The sequence below is a fragment of the Candoia aspera genome, chromosome 2 (genome assembly GCF_035149785.1).
Source record: "Candoia aspera isolate rCanAsp1 chromosome 2, rCanAsp1.hap2, whole genome shotgun sequence".
NCBI classification, from domain to species: domain Eukaryota; kingdom Metazoa; phylum Chordata; class Lepidosauria; order Squamata; family Boidae; genus Candoia; species Candoia aspera.
The window spans coordinates 1075326-1092257 of record NC_086154.1 but is presented as its reverse complement, the minus strand read 5'-3'; the positions used below and the strand labels follow the sequence as shown (position 1 = coordinate 1092257).

At 47.9% G+C, this 16932-nt stretch overlaps 1 protein-coding gene and 2 pseudogenes across 1 annotated transcript; 2 read left to right on the top strand and 1 right to left on the bottom strand.

Moving 5' to 3' along the window:
• The window catches only part of LOC134491907 (zinc finger protein 91-like), a 362387-nt pseudogene that overhangs the window by 38705 nt on the left and 306750 nt on the right, over positions 1-16932 (bottom strand).
• The window catches only part of LOC134492034 (zinc finger protein 208-like), a 216664-nt pseudogene that overhangs the window by 19061 nt on the left and 180671 nt on the right, over positions 1-16932 (top strand).
• Positions 5036-9570, top strand: LOC134492329 (zinc finger protein ZFP2-like). Its single transcript, XM_063296504.1, has 3 exons — positions 5036-6408; positions 6837-7104; positions 9346-9570. Exons 1-3 carry the CDS (start codon positions 5036-5038, stop codon positions 9568-9570), a joined length of 1866 nt encoding a protein of 621 aa, XP_063152574.1.

Below are 16932 nucleotides of genomic sequence, written 5' to 3'. Positions count from 1 at the left end.
TGGTTCTCCTCCTTCCTGAAGGGATGGTTCCAGTTGGCGGTTATTGTCAAGAGAGAATGAACTCCGGGCCCCTTAATTGTGGGGTGCTGCAGGAGATTGATTGATTGATTGCTCATATTTATATGGCCACCCATCTCATGCAAGGTAACTCTGGGTGGCATACAACAACGAGGTAAAAATAGTGAATAAATAACAATCATTATAAAAAGATAACGTGATTATTAAGAAGAATATTATACCAACCCCGCAGAGGGAGCAAGAATGTCAGTCAGTGGAGCCATCTAAGAATGTCTCCCATTCCCAAAGACCCCCAGGCCTGACATAACCCATAAGGAGGTGACACTACCCCCACTCATATTCAACATCTGCGTGAAACTGCTGGGTGAGTTTTGAATTTTTTGGTGTTTTAATCTTCGTAAGCTGCCCGGAGTCATTAGTATGAGATGGGTATCTATATAAATCAAATAAGTCTGCCAGCACGGGGTGGAATGAACGATGCTGTTCCAGTGCTGTCCAGATGCCCGGAGATTGTTCAGGTCTGGATGGGGAGGAACAGATGGGTTGAGATTCAGTCAACAGGATGGAGCGGCTTTGAGGGTGTGCCAATTCTAGTGAGATTCCGTCACTCACTCTGAACAGGGTTGAACTCGCAGCTCCTGCTTGAGGAGCAGGTGGCAGTTGTGGCCAAGAGGGTCATTGCACAGCTCCATCTTGGGCACCTATTGCAACCTTGCCTGGCCTGGCAAGGATTACCTCATGCCTTAGTCACCTCTTGATGGGACTGCTGTCACGTGCTCTGCGTGGGGCTGCCCCTGAAGAGCACTTGGAAGCTACACCAGGTCCAGAATGCAGCAACTCAAGTAGTGATGGGTACATCTCAAGGCAACCACAGAACATCTCTGAGAGCTACACTGGTTGCCAGTTGGCTTTGGGATGCGACTCAAGGTGCTGGTGGTCACCATTCAAGCCCTTCGTGGATCAGGGCCTGGGTACCTCAGGGCCACCTCCTCCCAGTAACATCTGCCCACCTGATAAGATGCAGTAGATCAGATTTGCTGGGTGACAATCTGCAGGGACCACCTAAGTGGGCCTTTTCAGTTGCCGCCCCTGTCCTCTGGTACAGCATCCCACCGCTTTTCAGGAAATTTGATTCTTCCATCAAGTCAGGGGGATCTTGGATCAATAGATGGCAGTTTTTTACTATTATTTTTAATGTTCTATTTACAACTCTTGGTTCTATAGAAATACTATGTAATTAGTTTTTTATATGAATTAATTGATTACATATTGAGGAGCTCTAGGCTTCTTAGAGTCACTGGGCTGGAGTGGCTGATACGCTCTGCAAATAAATAAATAAATGAAATGAAATGAGAGATTGTACTTTTCCTAAAATAGTACTGGTACATTTGCAGTAAAACTGGGTTTTATTGTAGCACTGCCATAGTTGCCAAAATGTGCCCAAACTGATCCAGACTATCTTTAATGTTAGGAGGAAATGATGCCTTTGGTTAAGGTTGGTCTAGCCTTTTCTTACGAAGACCATCATGAGAAAGCCACGACTGACCCAAGCATGCTGGGCAGCGAGGACCAGTCTCTGTGGGACCATCTGGTGCCCTTCCTGCTTCTTGCATACTGTTGTTTCTCTTGAAAGAAAAGAATGTGTCAGACATCAGGTAGTCCTCGACTTAATGATCACAATTGGGACTGGAAATTCCATCGCTAAGCGGGGCAGTCGTTAAGCGAGTTGTGCCCAATTTATGACCTTTTCCTGCAGTTGTTAAGCAAATCGCTTGGTTGTTAAGCAAATGCAGCTTCCCCCATTGACTTAGCTTGTTGAAGCCGTCTGGGAAGGTTGCAAATGGTGATGACATGACCCTGGGACACTGCAACTGTCATGAATACACGCCAGTTGCCAAGTGCCTGAATTTTGATCATGTGACCACAGGGACGCTGTGACCGCCGTAAGTGCAAGGACCAGCTGCAAGTTACTTTTTTCAGTGCCATCGTAACTTTGAACAGTCGCTAAACGAATGGTCACAAATTGAGGACTACCTGTATGGATATATGACAGTATCTGCTTTTGGGATTTGTGAGTGAAGTGAGAAATCTTTCAAAACCTTCCTGAGCTTGTCTGTTAGTGAGAAAGATTTTCTTCTTCTTTCAGGGCCCGATATCCTTCCCGGAGGTGGCGGTGTGTTTCTCCGAGGAGGAGTGGGCTCTGCTGGATGCCACGCAAAAGGCCCTCCACGGGGAAGTCATGTGGGAGAATTCTAGCAACGTGGCCTCCCTGGGTAAGGGGAGGGCCCCTCTTTGCTCTGCGTCCTAGATACTCCCTTTGAGGATCAGCAATATTATGGAAGGCCTGGAAAGGGAGTGAGCAATAGTAGGGCAAACATATCACGGCGGGAGACAAACGAAAGGAAACAGCTTGAATTACTTGCACCCTTCGCTGTGCTCTCCGTATTTTCTATCCCAGGAAACCACCTTTCCTTCCACTGGGACCACCGATGGCTTCCTTTTCTTTAAACCTCTCACCTCTCTCCTCTCTTTTTGAAGATCTCCCCACCTCCATCCAGCGATGACTTTCTCAGCCTTTCCCTTCTTCTCAGTCACATCCCTCACCCACCAAATATTTGGCTTATTTTGATCCAACCCCCTGCCTCCCTTCCTACCGGCATCGCACTTCGTGTCCAGTCCCCCTTCGTTCTTGACCCCGTTTCTTCTTGTTTGACTCCACACGCTTTTTAGAGTAAGAGCCTCATTTCCACCGTCTCCAACGTACACTGATTTCTCATGACGCTCAACTCTCACTTCCACATAACGAAGGTAGAAGCACACTTTTACACACAGTGACAGACCACAGGCTACTTGCTAGGTTTGTTTGTTTATCATATTTCTTCCCTGCCCATCTTGTATTACCATGACTCTGGGCGGTTTGTACTAGTTTAAAGTCTCTCCATCCATTTCCCCAGGTTGTAATCTTTGTCCCAAGGTATGTAATTCATCTTGCTCTATCTGTTTTCTGTTTTATGTTTACATTACAATCGTTCACTCCATTTTTACTGTCAACGTCTTGGCCTTTCGTTCATTATTTTAAGAGCCATGCTCCTTGTTGCATCGTACAATCTATTAAACATTTGCCGCAAATCATTCAGATTCTCAGGGAACAAGATGGCATCATTTGCATACAAAAGTACAGATGTGTTCACATCCCTTAGACAATTTATCCAGATACGCATAAGACAGTGGGATATCTCACGTGCTTCTCTTACTCTCGATCCAGTGGTGAGCCATTTGCTGAGCATTCCTCTCACGCATGCTTTATATACTGCCCGCTCCCTGTCCGGTGTAAAGCCACCAGCAGTTCTCCAGTTTGATTCATTGTTACCTCTGTTCTCTTTCAGTCCAGTTCTGCTGGGCACCTTGCCAGGCACGCTTAACAAACCAATCCCCCTGTAGTGTTCGCTCACTCTTGCCAGCTTCCCCTTTGTAGAAAGGGATACTACCAGCATTCTTCCAGGCATCAGGCGAAGAGGTCATCTTCGCCCGCACATTCAGTAAGTCGCACAGCTGCTCTGGAAGCAAACCACATCTGTATTTTAACATTTCTCCCATTACATCCTCTACCCCTGCAGCCTTAACCATTTTTCAGTATTCTCACAGCATTCATGACACCCTTCTTTCTTCGACACTAACGTTTATAGCTTTTGCTTCAACTCCCGTGCAAACCTCTAACATTCTCCTTCCAGCGCTTTGCATTTCATTCTGTTACCTTCAGTCCACCTCTCTGATATAGCCAGCCGGTGCAGTTATGCACCATCTGCAGATCTGACAAGCATTTAAGCGTTTCTGGATCCAAGTCAGGTACAAAACAGGCAGAGAACACTGAACCTCTCTGCACCCCACTTGATCTGTTGTGTGAGTTGAACAACGAACCATCGGTGGCACTTTTTGGAAGTGGTTTTCAAGCCAGGGTGGGCCCACCTAGCAGATGTGCCATCCAGCTACCACTTGGCAAGCTTGCAGATCGGAATGTTGTCAGTGGAGATGAAGGCAGAGTCAAACATTGCGAGTTAAGGCTGCAATGCCGATAATCTAAAGGAGATTTTTTCTTTTTCTTTTTCTTTTTTTTTTTGAGAAAGATCACTGTCTTCCACTTGGAATTCTTGAAGTGTTCAACCTCAGTTTTAAAAATTCAGTGGAAAAAGACCAAACTGTTTATTTGGCGTGGTATAATAATGTAGCCTTTGAAAAGAATGATTTTTGGTGACATCTTTGTAAGAGATGAATCTCTGAGTTGAATCCAGATTTGCAGAGGGCAGATCTGTTGGAATCAAGAGTGTGGATTGCTGGTCCAGGGCGTTCCTGCAGCAGCCTTACGAGTCCTGTGTCGCAAGAGATTCGTTTTCACTCCTGACCGAGTCCTCTCTCTTTCCTGTTGCCTGTGAATAACACGGGCACATATTCCTGGGAGGGCCCTTGTGCACTTGCGTCGTAAACCTCTTCATTGGGTTCTTCTGTAGATCCTACAGGACATACGAGTTTGCAGGTGAAGGTATCTATCGTTAAGTCCCCTCTCAGCATACGCAGTTGCATCTGTGATGCCCCGTTTTCATCTCCCACCATGTAAAGATCCTTCTTTGCCACAGGAAAATGTTGGAAAGCTAGAACCAAAGTATAACGTCGCTCCAAGCCAGTGGAAGCCGTGCAGTCTCCAAAACGGAAATTGCAGCTGTCTGTTTCTTGAGCTCCAGGCGGTCCAAATCAAAACTCCCTAGGCTGCAGGCAGCCTCAATTTCTTCCAACTACCACCTTTTCCTGTCTTAGTTCCCATTTCTTAGGAAGAAACAACAGTAAGCATGACGTTGGTGGGAAACATTCCAGCAAAGACACATTATATAAGAGAGTTGTATAAGCAGAGGGTAACGTAGGCTTTGACAAAGAATACGAAGATACGAAGCAGGATCAGTTTTGATGAGAATTAACTCATTAATAATGGGAATTGATCACTCAGGCTCTGTCTTAAATATAATCTATGCATTTTTTCTCTCAAGCAGGAGATGAGCAGGAAAACGAGCCCAATGTGGGAAAAGAGAAATTTGGAAGCCGTTGGGGATCAGAAACACCCAAGGAAGCCCACTCCAGATGTCAGAGGGAGAAATTGTCCACTTCTCACCCTGCAGAGCTCCACGAATTCCAGACGGAACCAGATCACGTAGGAAACACAGAGGGGAACGGCCTTCCACATGGGACTACGCTCAGATATAAATCTGACTTAAATGTTGACTGTGGAATTGAGAGCAAAGACAGCCAAGATGAACTGAGAAAGCACAGAACATTTTTCAGCCAAAGTGTTCCCGATCCTTTACGTCAACAAATCCACACGGGGGAGAAACCGTGTAAATGCATGCAGTGTGGAAAGGACTTCAAACGTCGCAGTTCCCTTAGTTTGCATAAAAGGACCCACATGGGGGAGAAACCATACAAATGTATGGAGTGCGGGAAGAGTTTCAGTCAGAGCAGCTCCCTAGCTGTGCATAAAAAGATCCACATCGCAGAGAAATTATATAAATGCTCGGAGTGTGGAAAGAGCTGCAGTTCAAGCAGCTCCCTGACCTTCCATAAAAGGATCCATGCCGGAGAGAAACCCTATCAATGCGTGGAGTGTGGGAAGAGCTTCAGCCACTGCAGTAGCCTTACCTTCCATAAGCGGACCCACAAAGGGGAGAAACCCTATCAATGCGTGGAGTGTGGGAAGAGCTTCAGCAAAAGCAGCAGTGTTACTTCCCATAAAAGGATCCATACAGGGGAGAAACCATATGAATGCATAGAATGTGGAAAGAGCTTCAGGATGAGCAGTCACCTGACTTCCCATAAAAGGATTCACACTGGGGAAAAACCATATAAATGTTTCGAGTGTGGAAAGAGCTATAGCCAGAGCAGTTCCCTAACTTTGCATAAAAGGATCCACACTGGAGAAAAACCCTATAAATGCTCCGAGTGTGGAAAGAACTTCCGTGAAAACATGTCCCTTACCAGACATAAAAGGATTCATACAGGGGAGAAACCATATATATGTTTGGAGTGTGGAAAGAAATTCAGCCAAAGCAGTTCCCTTACTTTCCATAAAAGGGTTCACACAGGGGAGAAACCATATAAATGCATGGAGTGCGGGAAGACTTTCAGTCAGAGCAGTTCCCTAGCTGTGCATAAAAAGATCCATACAAGGGAGGAACCCTATAAATGCCTGGAGCGTGGCAAGAGCTTCAGCGATAGGAATTCCATTATATCCCATAAAATGCTCCACCTGGAGAACCTGTATAAGTGCAGGGGGTGTGGAAAGAGCTTCCCTGACAGCAATTCTCTTGTCTCCCATAAAAGGATCCACATCACAGAGAAATTACACAGGTAGTCCTCGACTTACGACCACAATTGGGACTGGAATTTCCATTGCTAAGCGATGTGGTTGTAAAGCAAGACATCACATGACCATATCACTTAGTGAAGGCAATCCCAGCACTCCCCGTTGCCACCATTAAGCAAATTCCACCGGTCAATAGCCGAGGACCCACACAAATCCAAGCCATTCCAGGCTTAATCCCACCCAGCCTCCGAGTCCCCCTGCCTGCCTATCCCTCCTATCTGCCCTCGGGGGCGTCCTGCACCCTGCCTTGCAGGGCAGCAAGCAGCCCCAGACCCGCGTGGCTCAGGCTGCTTGCCATGCTGCAGCTCAGGGCCTTCTTGGCCCTCTCCCTCTGCTCGCTCCCACCCACCAGCATCCTCCTCCCCTCTTTGCTTGCTTGCACGCGCTTTACCCCCTTTGCGCTGCACTGCAGTTCTGGGCTTTGGAGAAGGAGGGAGAAAGCCTCACAAATGGCCAGCAGCTTCCAGCGTGAGCTGCTGAACATGCGCCGGAAGCACCTGCAGACTCTCCAGGGGCGCTTCCAGCACGTGCTCGGCAGGCACGTTGGAAGCTGCTGGCCGTTCATGAGGCTTTCTCCCTCCTCCTGCAAAGCCTTTGTCCTGAAAAGCCCCAGAGCCGCAGTGCAGCGCGAAGGGGTGTGTGTGCAAGCGGAGGAGGAAGGAGGGTGCTGGTGGGTGCAAGTGAGCAAAGGAGGCGCGGTGCAAGCGGGTGAGCAAAGGGGGAAGGAGGGTGTGGTGCAAGCAAAGGAAGGCCGGGACGAGTGGGGGAGACACCCGAGTGACTTGTGACCTCCCCTGCCAGCTTCCCCATTTACTTGGCTTATGGGAGGCTGGCAGGGAAGGTTGCAAATGGCAATTATGTGACTGTGGGGAGCTTGGCAACTTGTCATAAGTGCAAACAGGTTGCCAAGTGCCCAGATCGCAGTCGTGTGACCGCGATCCTGTGATCACAAGGGCCCTGTAGTGGACATAACCTTGGGGACCGGTCATAAGTCCCTTTGTTCAGCACCATTGGAATTTCGAATGGTCGCTGAATGAATGGTCCTAACTCAAGGACTACCTGTATAAATGTAGTCGCTGAGTGAATGGTTGTAACTTGAGGGCTACCTGTATAAATGTACAGTGTGTGGAAAGAGCTGCAGTTCAAGCCCTGACTTTCCATACAAGGATCCACGCTGGAGAGAAACCATAGGAATGCGTGGAGTGCAGAAAGAGCTTCAGGATGAGCAGTCGCCTGACTTCCCATCAAAGGATCCACACCAGGGAGAAGCCATATCAATGCTCTAAGAGTGCGGAAAGAGCTTTAGTGACAGCAGTAATCTTATTTCCCATAAAAGATTCCACACAGGAGACACCATGTAAATGTTGGGGGTGTGGAAAGAGCTTCAAGCAAAGTGGTCAGCTGACCTCCTAAAAGGACCCACACTAGGGGGAAAAATCCCATAGATGGAGCATGGAAAGGTGTTTATTTTAAATGGCACTCAAACACAATTTGGTTTGTGCTGAGTCAGAAACAAGTTTATGCAGATGGAGTTCCGAAAAGTGGATGGTCCTGTATAGAGAAGAGCGGTAAAAAATCAACGAAAGGGGTTATACTATATAGTTTTTCAATAAGAGGACTATAGACACATTGTTGTATTACTATCTTAATGTACAGATAATCCCACAAACTTAATTGTAATGGTTTTGAAATCTGATCAACTAAAAAAACCCCAAATATTGGATATTTATGAGCAGTATTAACTCATTAAATGTTTTACTGCTTTTTGGTCATTTTTTGTATAATTTCCAGTTGCTCTTATATAGGATCTCTCTTATCCTTTTTAAACTCCACCGGGGCACAGTGGACTCTTAGACTGTGATTAGAAGTCAGGTTCAGCGTGGAAGAGCTCAAGGAGCAGGACAATTTTATTTCTAAGCTCAGATGCCTGCACTTCTGTTCTGGGAGAACATTTACGTGATGAAGTTCTCCCCAGGCCTAGGGGGTCTTGAAGAGAGACCCGTCCAGCTGTTGATACTTCCCTCACAAAGACAAGTGGGAAACCTTACTAGCACATGATATTTGAGATAATCCTATTGTTGGAAAAGCCTCTAAATTCAACCACCTGCTCACCCTAGCAATAGTGTAAGAGGAAAAGCAATGGGACCAATGGCCCAGAGGTGTGGGATCCCCTTCAGTGGATATGTTCAAGGAGAGGTAGAACAGCCATCAGTTGGAGGCTTTAACGTGGATTTCTGCAGTGAGTAGAACGTTTGGATTGAGGGCCCCTTCCAGTTCTCGGATTCCAGTAGAAGAGAACCTCTGTAGCTCAGGGTTGAACTGTGGAGTCCTTGGTGCTCTCTGAGCTTGGTGGCTGGCTGGCAGATGTTTTACTGATCGTGTCACTTAGTCGGGTAATGAAATGTCTTCAAGCCAAGCACCGAGCTCAGCACCAAGGACTCCACAAGTCCAGGATTCTATCACACTGAATTTGTGTCTCTTATGCAAATAGTAAGATTTCCCAGTTGTTTTTGTGAAGGATGCTGCCACTCTCTTCTGCTATTACAGCCTTTTGAGTCACTCTGAATTCCTGGTAATTATATGAGATTTTCTCAGCAACGTCTTTGCAATGGTTTGCCAATAATATCTGGGATGTTTTTCAGCCCCCCAGTCTAAATTTGGGATCCTGCAGCTGTCTTGGAGGGTTCCAAATCAAGATTTCCTAGGACTGGGGAAGATTTCACTGCTTTAAAACCTCAATCAACTGCAGCGGGAATGAAGAAGTGGGCATCCGTTCTCAGATCAAAAGCTGCCCTCCCTACTTCTGGTAGGGCAGATGCTACTTCAGCATCATGAAAGGGCAGTCAACCGGTCTCCAGTTCGGAAGACCCCAAAGGCAGCCCCCTCCCTATGACGGAATATCCTTGTGTCCCTCCCCGCAGGAACTGATGCTGTACTTTGGGGAAGACTCCAAGGGAGTTGGTTTCTCTGCAGAGGGGGCGGCAGAGCAGGCCTTTTCTCCCTTTGCCCCAGCCCCAGGAGCACATGGGATCAAGATGGCAGAGATGAGACATGCCAGAGGCTGGTGCCACTATCCTTTTAAGGGCGTCACAAAGAGGGTCTGGGGGCTGGAGGCAGCCAACAGGAAATTACTCACTGTGCAGTAACACAAACTGAAAAGTTCATGAAAGAACCCATAAAATCTAAGACAAGAGATGGTCTTGTCAGTAAAGACCTCCTGTTCTCTCCCCTTGGTTGGATCTCCAAGAGAGCAGATCTTCCAAGGCAGATTCTGGTTACTGGAGACTACAACATCCTTCACCAGCTGCTTGAACTCAGAACAATGACAAACCGTTAACTGAGAGACCACTTGCCTCCAATCATCTCTGCCCATCCGGCATGGTAGGTGTGGTCCAGGTCCCACCAATTAAAGAACCTTACCTTGCAGGTCCTGTTGCAGTTCCTGCCTTCGGGAAGGATTTCTCCCCCAGAGGTCTGTGTAGCTCCCACCCTTACACTGTTCAGGAAATTATCAAAGACCTGATTGTTCTCCCAAGCTTTGGGGATGGGGGGACTGTGGAGCCCCCTTTTGCTTCAGTTTGTTTTGGTCTGGTCTAATACTTGGCCAATCAGTTGAATTCTTTATATCTTAGTTTTCTGGTTGTAAGTCACCCCAGAGTCGTTTGGGAGTCAGGTGGTCTGCTAATAAGTAAATAAATGCCAAATCCCTAGAACTGTCTCACATGACTTCTTTGCCCAGAGTTCTTTGGCTGCGATCCAGGATCCCACTGCTCCTTGGAGAAATACAGGGCAACAACCTTGAAGGACACGGGATCCTAAAAGAGGAGGAAAACATTTATGATTAACAGAGGTGCTCAAAGGTTTCTCCCTAACTCCCCAATCCCCAAAGCGGATATACTGTACGCAGATTTCCACCAATACCTATCATGCTGTTCCCTTTGGGAGGAACCAATTTTATGCAAAGAGGCACACAAGAGTGACTCTGTCGCCCATCAGGATTCTTGCCAATTGAGGATTTCAGCTAAGGCTTTTAGGGAGGCAGGAAAGATATAAAGAAGTTGCCAGACTTAATCACCCTTGTCTTATGCAACACGCCCTGCTAATGTAAGGACGGCCCAGGCCGCTGTTCTGGAAGGAGAATTTATGAGGAATTTATGCAATCGACCTCGGCTTGACAGCGAGAGCTAAAGAAAATCCTACGATCCAAGCAAAAATGGGATGCTTTAGAAACCGTGAAAGGTTTCATCTTGAAGACGAATTGTGAAAGAAAGCTACACAGAGAATGTATGGAGAGACTGTCTAAAAACCTTTTCCTTTTCTCTAGAAAATAGGAGGAAACTGTTTTGACCTTCAGTTTCAGTAAATTGTTTTTGAAAAACTTAGCACTGTTGCCCATAAAGCTCAGGCACGTGAGTTGGCCTGGAGCTGGAAAGAACCTAGTCCCTGAATCTGAAAGAAAGAGAGACACCCAATACCTTTGCCAAGTGGCTTTTCCACCCCCACTGAGAGCCAGTCTGGTCTAGTGGTTAAGGTGCTGGGCTAGGAACCAGGAAGCTGTGAGTTCTAGTCCCGCCTTAGCCATGAAAGCCGGCTGGGTGACCCTGGGCCAGTCCCTCTCAGCCCAAGAGCCAATCAGGCGTAGTAGGAGAGTTCTAGTCCCGCCTGAGGCACAAAAGCTGGCTGGGTGACCCTGGGCCAGTCCCTCTCAGCCCAAGAGCCAATCAGGCGTAGTAGGAGAGTTCTAGTCCCGCCTGAGGCACAAAAGCTGGCTGGGTGACCCTGGGCCAGTCCCTCTCAGCCCAAGAGCCAATCAGGCGTAGTAGGAGAGTTCTAGTCCCGCCTTAGCCATGAAAGCCGGCTGGGTGACCCTGGGCCAGTCCCTCTCAGCCCAAGAGCCAATCAGGCGTAGTAGGAGAGTTCTAGTCCCGCCTGAGGCACAAAAGCTGGCTGGGTGACCCTGGGCCAGTCCCTCTCAGCCCAAGAGCCAATCAGGCGTAGTAGGAGAGTTCTAGTCCCGCCTGAGGCACAAAAGCTGGCTGGGTGACCCTGGGCCAGTCCCTCTCAGCCCAAGAGCCAATCAGGCGTAGTAGGAGAGTTCTAGTCCCGCCTGAGGCACAAAAGCTGGCTGGGTGACCCTGGGCCAGTCCCTCTCAGCCCAAGAGCCAATCAGGCGTAGTAGGAGAGTTCTAGTCCCGCCTGAGGCACAAAAGCTGGCTGGGTGACCCTGGGCCAGTCCCTCTCAGCCCAAGAGCCAATCAGGCGTAGTAGGAGAGTTCTAGTCCCGCCTGAGGCACAAAAGCTGGCTGGGTGACCCTGGGCCAGTCCCTCTCAGCCCAAGAGCCAATCAGGCGTAGTAGGAGAGTTCTAGTCCCGCCTTAGCCATGAAAGCCGGCTGGGTGACCCTGGGCCAGTCCCTCTCAGCCCAAGAGCCAATCAGGCGTAGTAGGAGAGTTCTAGTCCCGCCTGAGGCACAAAAGCTGGCTGGGTGACCCTGGGCCAGTCCCTCTCAGCCCAAGAGCCAATCAGGCGTAGTAGGAGAGTTCTAGTCCCGCCTGAGGCACAAAAGCTGGCTGGGTGACCCTGGGCCAGTCCCTCTCAGCCCAAGAGCCAATCAGGCGTAGTAGGAGAGTTCTAGTCCCGCCTGAGGCACAAAAGCTGGCTGGGTGACCCTGGGCCAGTCCCTCTCAGCCCAAGAGCCAATCAGGCGTAGTAGGAGAGTTCTAGTCCCGCCTGAGGCACAAAAGCTGGCTGGGTGACCCTGGGCCAGTCCCTCTCAGCCCAAGAGCCAATCAGGCGTAGTAGGAGAGTTCTAGTCCCGCCTGAGGCACAAAAGCTGGCTGGGTGACCCTGGGCCAGTCCCTCTCAGCCCAAGAGCCAATCAGGCGTAGTAGGAGAGTTCTAGTCCCGCCTGAGGCACAAAAGCTGGCTGGGTGACCCTGGGCCAGTCCCTCTCAGCCCAAGAGCCAATCAGGCGTAGTAGGAGAGTTCTAGTCCCACCTGAGGCACAAAAGCTGGCTGGGTGACCCTGGGCCCAACTGGTGCAATGGAGACCAGCCTCCTCGCGGTGCACCCCGGGCAGCGTGGCTTGTCACGGCTAAAGAGTCTACCCATCTGGCTGCTGGACCTCTCAAGGATTTCCCAGCAAGAAAAAAAAGCAGCATGAACACCGAACTGCTATGCCATGCGATTAAAAAAACCCCACCCCAACAATACGAACCCCAAGTACTTCAGGCAAAGCAAAAAGTCTTTATTTAAGGACAAATAATTACACACACAGGATTTTTGTGACAGGTGCATCAGAATTCAAAAAACAATAAAAGACATGGATGTGCAATAAAGGCTTTGTTTGTGTTTGTTTTGTCCTTAGATAAAATTCCACAAGTGGCAAATTTATGGGTCCTGAGATAGCTAAAACAGTGACATCCCTTCCTTTCTCACCTGGGCTTGTTTCTTTCTTAACGCCTGCAACTGTAATCAGGGGCTTCAGAATACACAATTGTTTGATTGCTGAAAAGGCTAGTTTTTGCACATCAAAGGAAATGGTTTGGCTCAAAGGACAAACATGGTCTCCTAAACCTCAAAAGGAGACATAGGCTACCATGCTAAAACGCTAGTATCACCTTTATTAAAATGCTAATAATAAAGCCTAAAATTCTACATAACAGCATCATCTGGAAAGCAATGGGCAAGATACTCCCTCGGTAAATTTCCCTTCCCTGTTTATTCTGATCCTGTTTCCCGGCTATAAAATCTGGGACCATTGATCGCAAATTTACTTTCAAGGCCTGGTGCCTTTCCTGTGCAGCGTAAATCCGGGCAAGCCCTGGGCGGTGAGCTGCCCATTTCAGGGTGTTCTTGAGGCCAAAGGCCACCATTCTTGGCAAGAGGAAAAGAAAGGGACTTGCGGCCCAATCAGGGCTGCCAAAAGGTGCCATTTTCCACCGCTGGGCACCCCCTTCGAGCCAGAAATCAGGGCGCCTTTCCTCCAGCCTCAGCCTTACGTCCCGAGGCAATCCTCACCCCTCAGCCGTCACGGGGAACCGGGAGTGCCAGTGGGGGGGCCCCATTTCTGGGGGAGCCTCTCCCCGAAAATGGATGTGGCGTCGCCAGCAGTCGGGTCCGACTCAAAGGCCAAGAGCGCCTTGGAACGATTTTCAAGGCCAGAAGCCTTTTTCGTTGGCCAGAACCCTACAGCTGCCCATTTCAGGATCTTTCTGACGCCAGAAGCCTCCATCTTTGGTAAAAGGAAATGAAATCCAGAGTTTAGCCAGCTTAAGGGTTAATCCCAGTTACCACCCACGGCCTTGGCACTGTAATGTGTGAAATAAGGGAGCCCCCTTCCTGAGGAGGAGCCTCTGATTCCTGAGCCTTTAAGTCCTGAGGTGGTTTTTGCATCTCAAAGCCGTTGCCGAGTCGCCGAGAAACTGGCAGACCTCCAGCGATGGCTCCCAGGAAGCGCCAGGTTGGGGAACAGTCCCTCGGGGGCCGTCCATTTCTGAGGGAGCAGGTGAAAGGAGTCTCCACCCAAAATGAGCTGGAGTCACCAGCAATCATGCCTGTCTTGAAGGCAGATACCTCGGAACTGTTTTAGCTGAAATCTTGCAGGTGCACATTGCAGGATAATTTTCAGGCCAAAGGCCTCTATTCTTGGTTAAAAAAAGGAAAGCCAACTTTTGGCAGCTAAATACTTAAAAAAAAAAGCACAAAGATGCTTCCAAATCCTTGAAATGTAAATTGAAAGAACATGAAGATCTGTAAAGCCAAGGAGTCTTTTAAAGAAAAAAAAAAAAAAGCAGTGTGCATCAACCTTCCCAGGAGCAAAATCAAGACAGGTCTTGGTTTATAGCTGTGAAGCCCCAAACATTAAATGATAATGTTTCTAATTCTCTATTAATAAAAATAAATTATTATTACTATTATTTAATCTGTTCAATTCTGTCCGATTCTCAGAGGCTGCCTGGACAAGTCCCTGCAGTTTTCTTGGCAAGGTTTTTCAGAAGTGGTTTGCCATTGCCTCCCTCCTCAGGCTGAGAGAGGGAGACTGGCCCAAGGTCACCCAGCTGGCTTTCTGCCTAAGGCGGGACTAGAACTCACCGCCTCCGGGTTTCTAGCCCGGTGCCTCAACCACTACACTGAACTGGCTCTCAATTATCATTAATAAATAGTTATTTATTTACCAGGAGCAGGTTTAGATTGAAAATGGATCCCTGAGGTGGGACATGGAAAAGGGGCTTTTGCCCAGAATGAGGGCTCATTCCATCAACACCCTTGACTTCTATCTGGGGAACCCTTTCTACTCTTTGAGCTTCTTCATTTGTTTCATTACCCGACCAGCTATCGTGATCAGCACGAGGGAGGGTGGGGTCTGCTCCCTGTCGATATACAGCGGCTCGCCCTGCCAGTGTTGGTGAGGTGTGGTTTTCTCCTTGGCAGTTCCTTGATTGGGGTATTGTTTTCTGCTTGATTGTCTGGTATTAATCCCTGCTTATCTGAGTATTGGCTGTTGGAGAGGTCTTTTTGTTTCCTTGGCTTTTCTGTTGTCTCTTTTGAATGGTGTGTAAATGTAGTTTATCTCTGTGTGTCTACTGGTGGCTGATTTGTCCGCATGCCACGCTTCCAGGAATTCCTAGCATTTTTGGATTTAGCTTGGTCTAGGATGCTCACCGTTTCCCAGTTGAAACTGGGGCTGAGTCTGTCCATGTGCTGTGAGACTGAGGAGTTTTCGTCGTGTCTCCTGACTGCCAGCTGGTGCTTGTGGATGCGCTCTGCTGGTCTCCTGCCTGCCTGTGGCTGTTACAGTCCTTACGCTGTGTGTGGATAACGCCTCTTTTTATTCCTTGGGCTACTGGGTTTCTCTCTCTTGGAGGGCTTTGGTTGGTTTGTGTGCTACGGTGACGCCCTGTGGTTGTAACGGTCCTTTGGTTACTTCTCTGATCGTGAACTAGTCGAACAATTGTTTTCAGGTTAAGAAAGATCTGCTGGTTTTTAATAGCTCCTCTTCCCATCTACATTTCAAAAAGTTGTCTGATGTCTTCCTTCACTGATTCATTCTTGTGCAGGAAGTCCTCTCTCAACATTCAGTCACTTGAAGCAGTTATGCCATGTGTGGATGATTTTATTGAATTACAGGTAGTCCTTGTTTAGCAACTGCCTTGTACAGTGACCATTTGCAGTTACAATGATGATAAAGTAACTCTGCGACCAATCCTCGCAGTTATGATCTTCACAGGTCTGTAAAGCAAAGGAAAGCTGAAGTCAGATCGTAAGCACAGTCGCGATTTCACTTAGTGACCTACTTCACTTAATGACCAAGTTGCCAGTCCCACTGTGGCTGCTAACAAAGGACTACGTGTACAAATATTGGTCTGATGTAGCCTCACTGTGCTTGATGCTTGATGCTTCTCAAAACCTGTGTTACCCCAAAGCAACATCAGATGGATGACTTCTTCAAAACTCCTAGATCAACTCTGGAATAGCCAGGGTGTTTTAGGATGGGATCTTCTGGAATTCAGGCTAGATTCTTTGAAGGGGAACTACAATCAAGCGTGGATTGCTGCTCCACAGGACACTCGCTGACGTGATCCCTACTGCTCGGTCTTCTGATCCAGAGTAAGAACAGTAAAAGAATTAAAGCTTTCCCCGTAGTCTACGCATTCATACAGTTTATCTCCAGAGTGAATTCTCTCCATCTGTCATATGGCGCAGCTGCTGGGCTGAGACCCCAGGACGAAAGGCTGGGAGTCTTAATCCTCCTCTCCCTGAAGCCCTTTGGGTCTCCCTGGCCCACCTACCTGCCCTCAGGGAGCTGCTTGGTAGTCAATGCTGCCACCCCCTTTTCTAGGGGATGACTTCACCTGGCATTTTCCCCTCTCAACGCCAGCGTGGGAGAAAGATAGGCCCCTTTCAGTCTTGGCAGGTGAACCAAACCATACTGATGAAACAAATGCTATAGGCCTACCACCTGTTCCTTGTAGCTTTTAGACACCGGATGAGGGATAATGGTCTCCCTCCTTTTTGAGGTAGATTGATATCATAAGGTGTAATTTAAGATCAACTTTACTGGGGAAAAAAAAGAGGATGTAAATATTCCTTTTTTTAATTTTAGGCAGTCAGGTTAAAACTACAGTTTTAAAAATACACTGGTGGTAATATCACAAACAGTATTGTAAAGGAATCTCTTATTAAAGCAAGAAACGAGATTAGAAGCTTGGAACAGGTCACAAGGTATGATGGATCTGTTCAGGAATCCCAAGAGGGATCAAACACACAATAACCGAACTTGCATAGATACGATAAACATCAGAGAAAATAAAGACCATTAACACTAAACCAAAATGGAAATTATTCTTCATTAGAGCAAGTTAAGTTTTTTCACTTATCCTTCATGATGTAATTGTTGCCTTGCCCAGACTCCCGTCTGTCTCAAGTGATCCTGGATCTCTTCACTGGATGATCCCAGGGGATCCAGCCTGATCATTCTGAGGCTGCTCTTCCCAATCTTGGTTCCC

Bases quoted from the DNA above. Each gene is read 5' to 3' on its own strand.
- LOC134492329 (XM_063296504.1), top strand. From the start codon at position 5,036: ATGCATTTTTTCTCTCAAGCAGGAGATGAGCAGGAAAACGAGCCCAAT. The intron at 6,409-6,836 runs GTAGTCCTCGAC...GCTGCACTGCAG, and splicing joins ATCACAGAGAAATTACACAG to TTCTGGGCTTTGGAGAAGGA. The intron at 7,105-9,345 runs GTGAGCAAAGGA...CCCTCCCCGCAG, and splicing joins GAGGGTGCTGGTGGGTGCAA to GAACTGATGCTGTACTTTGG.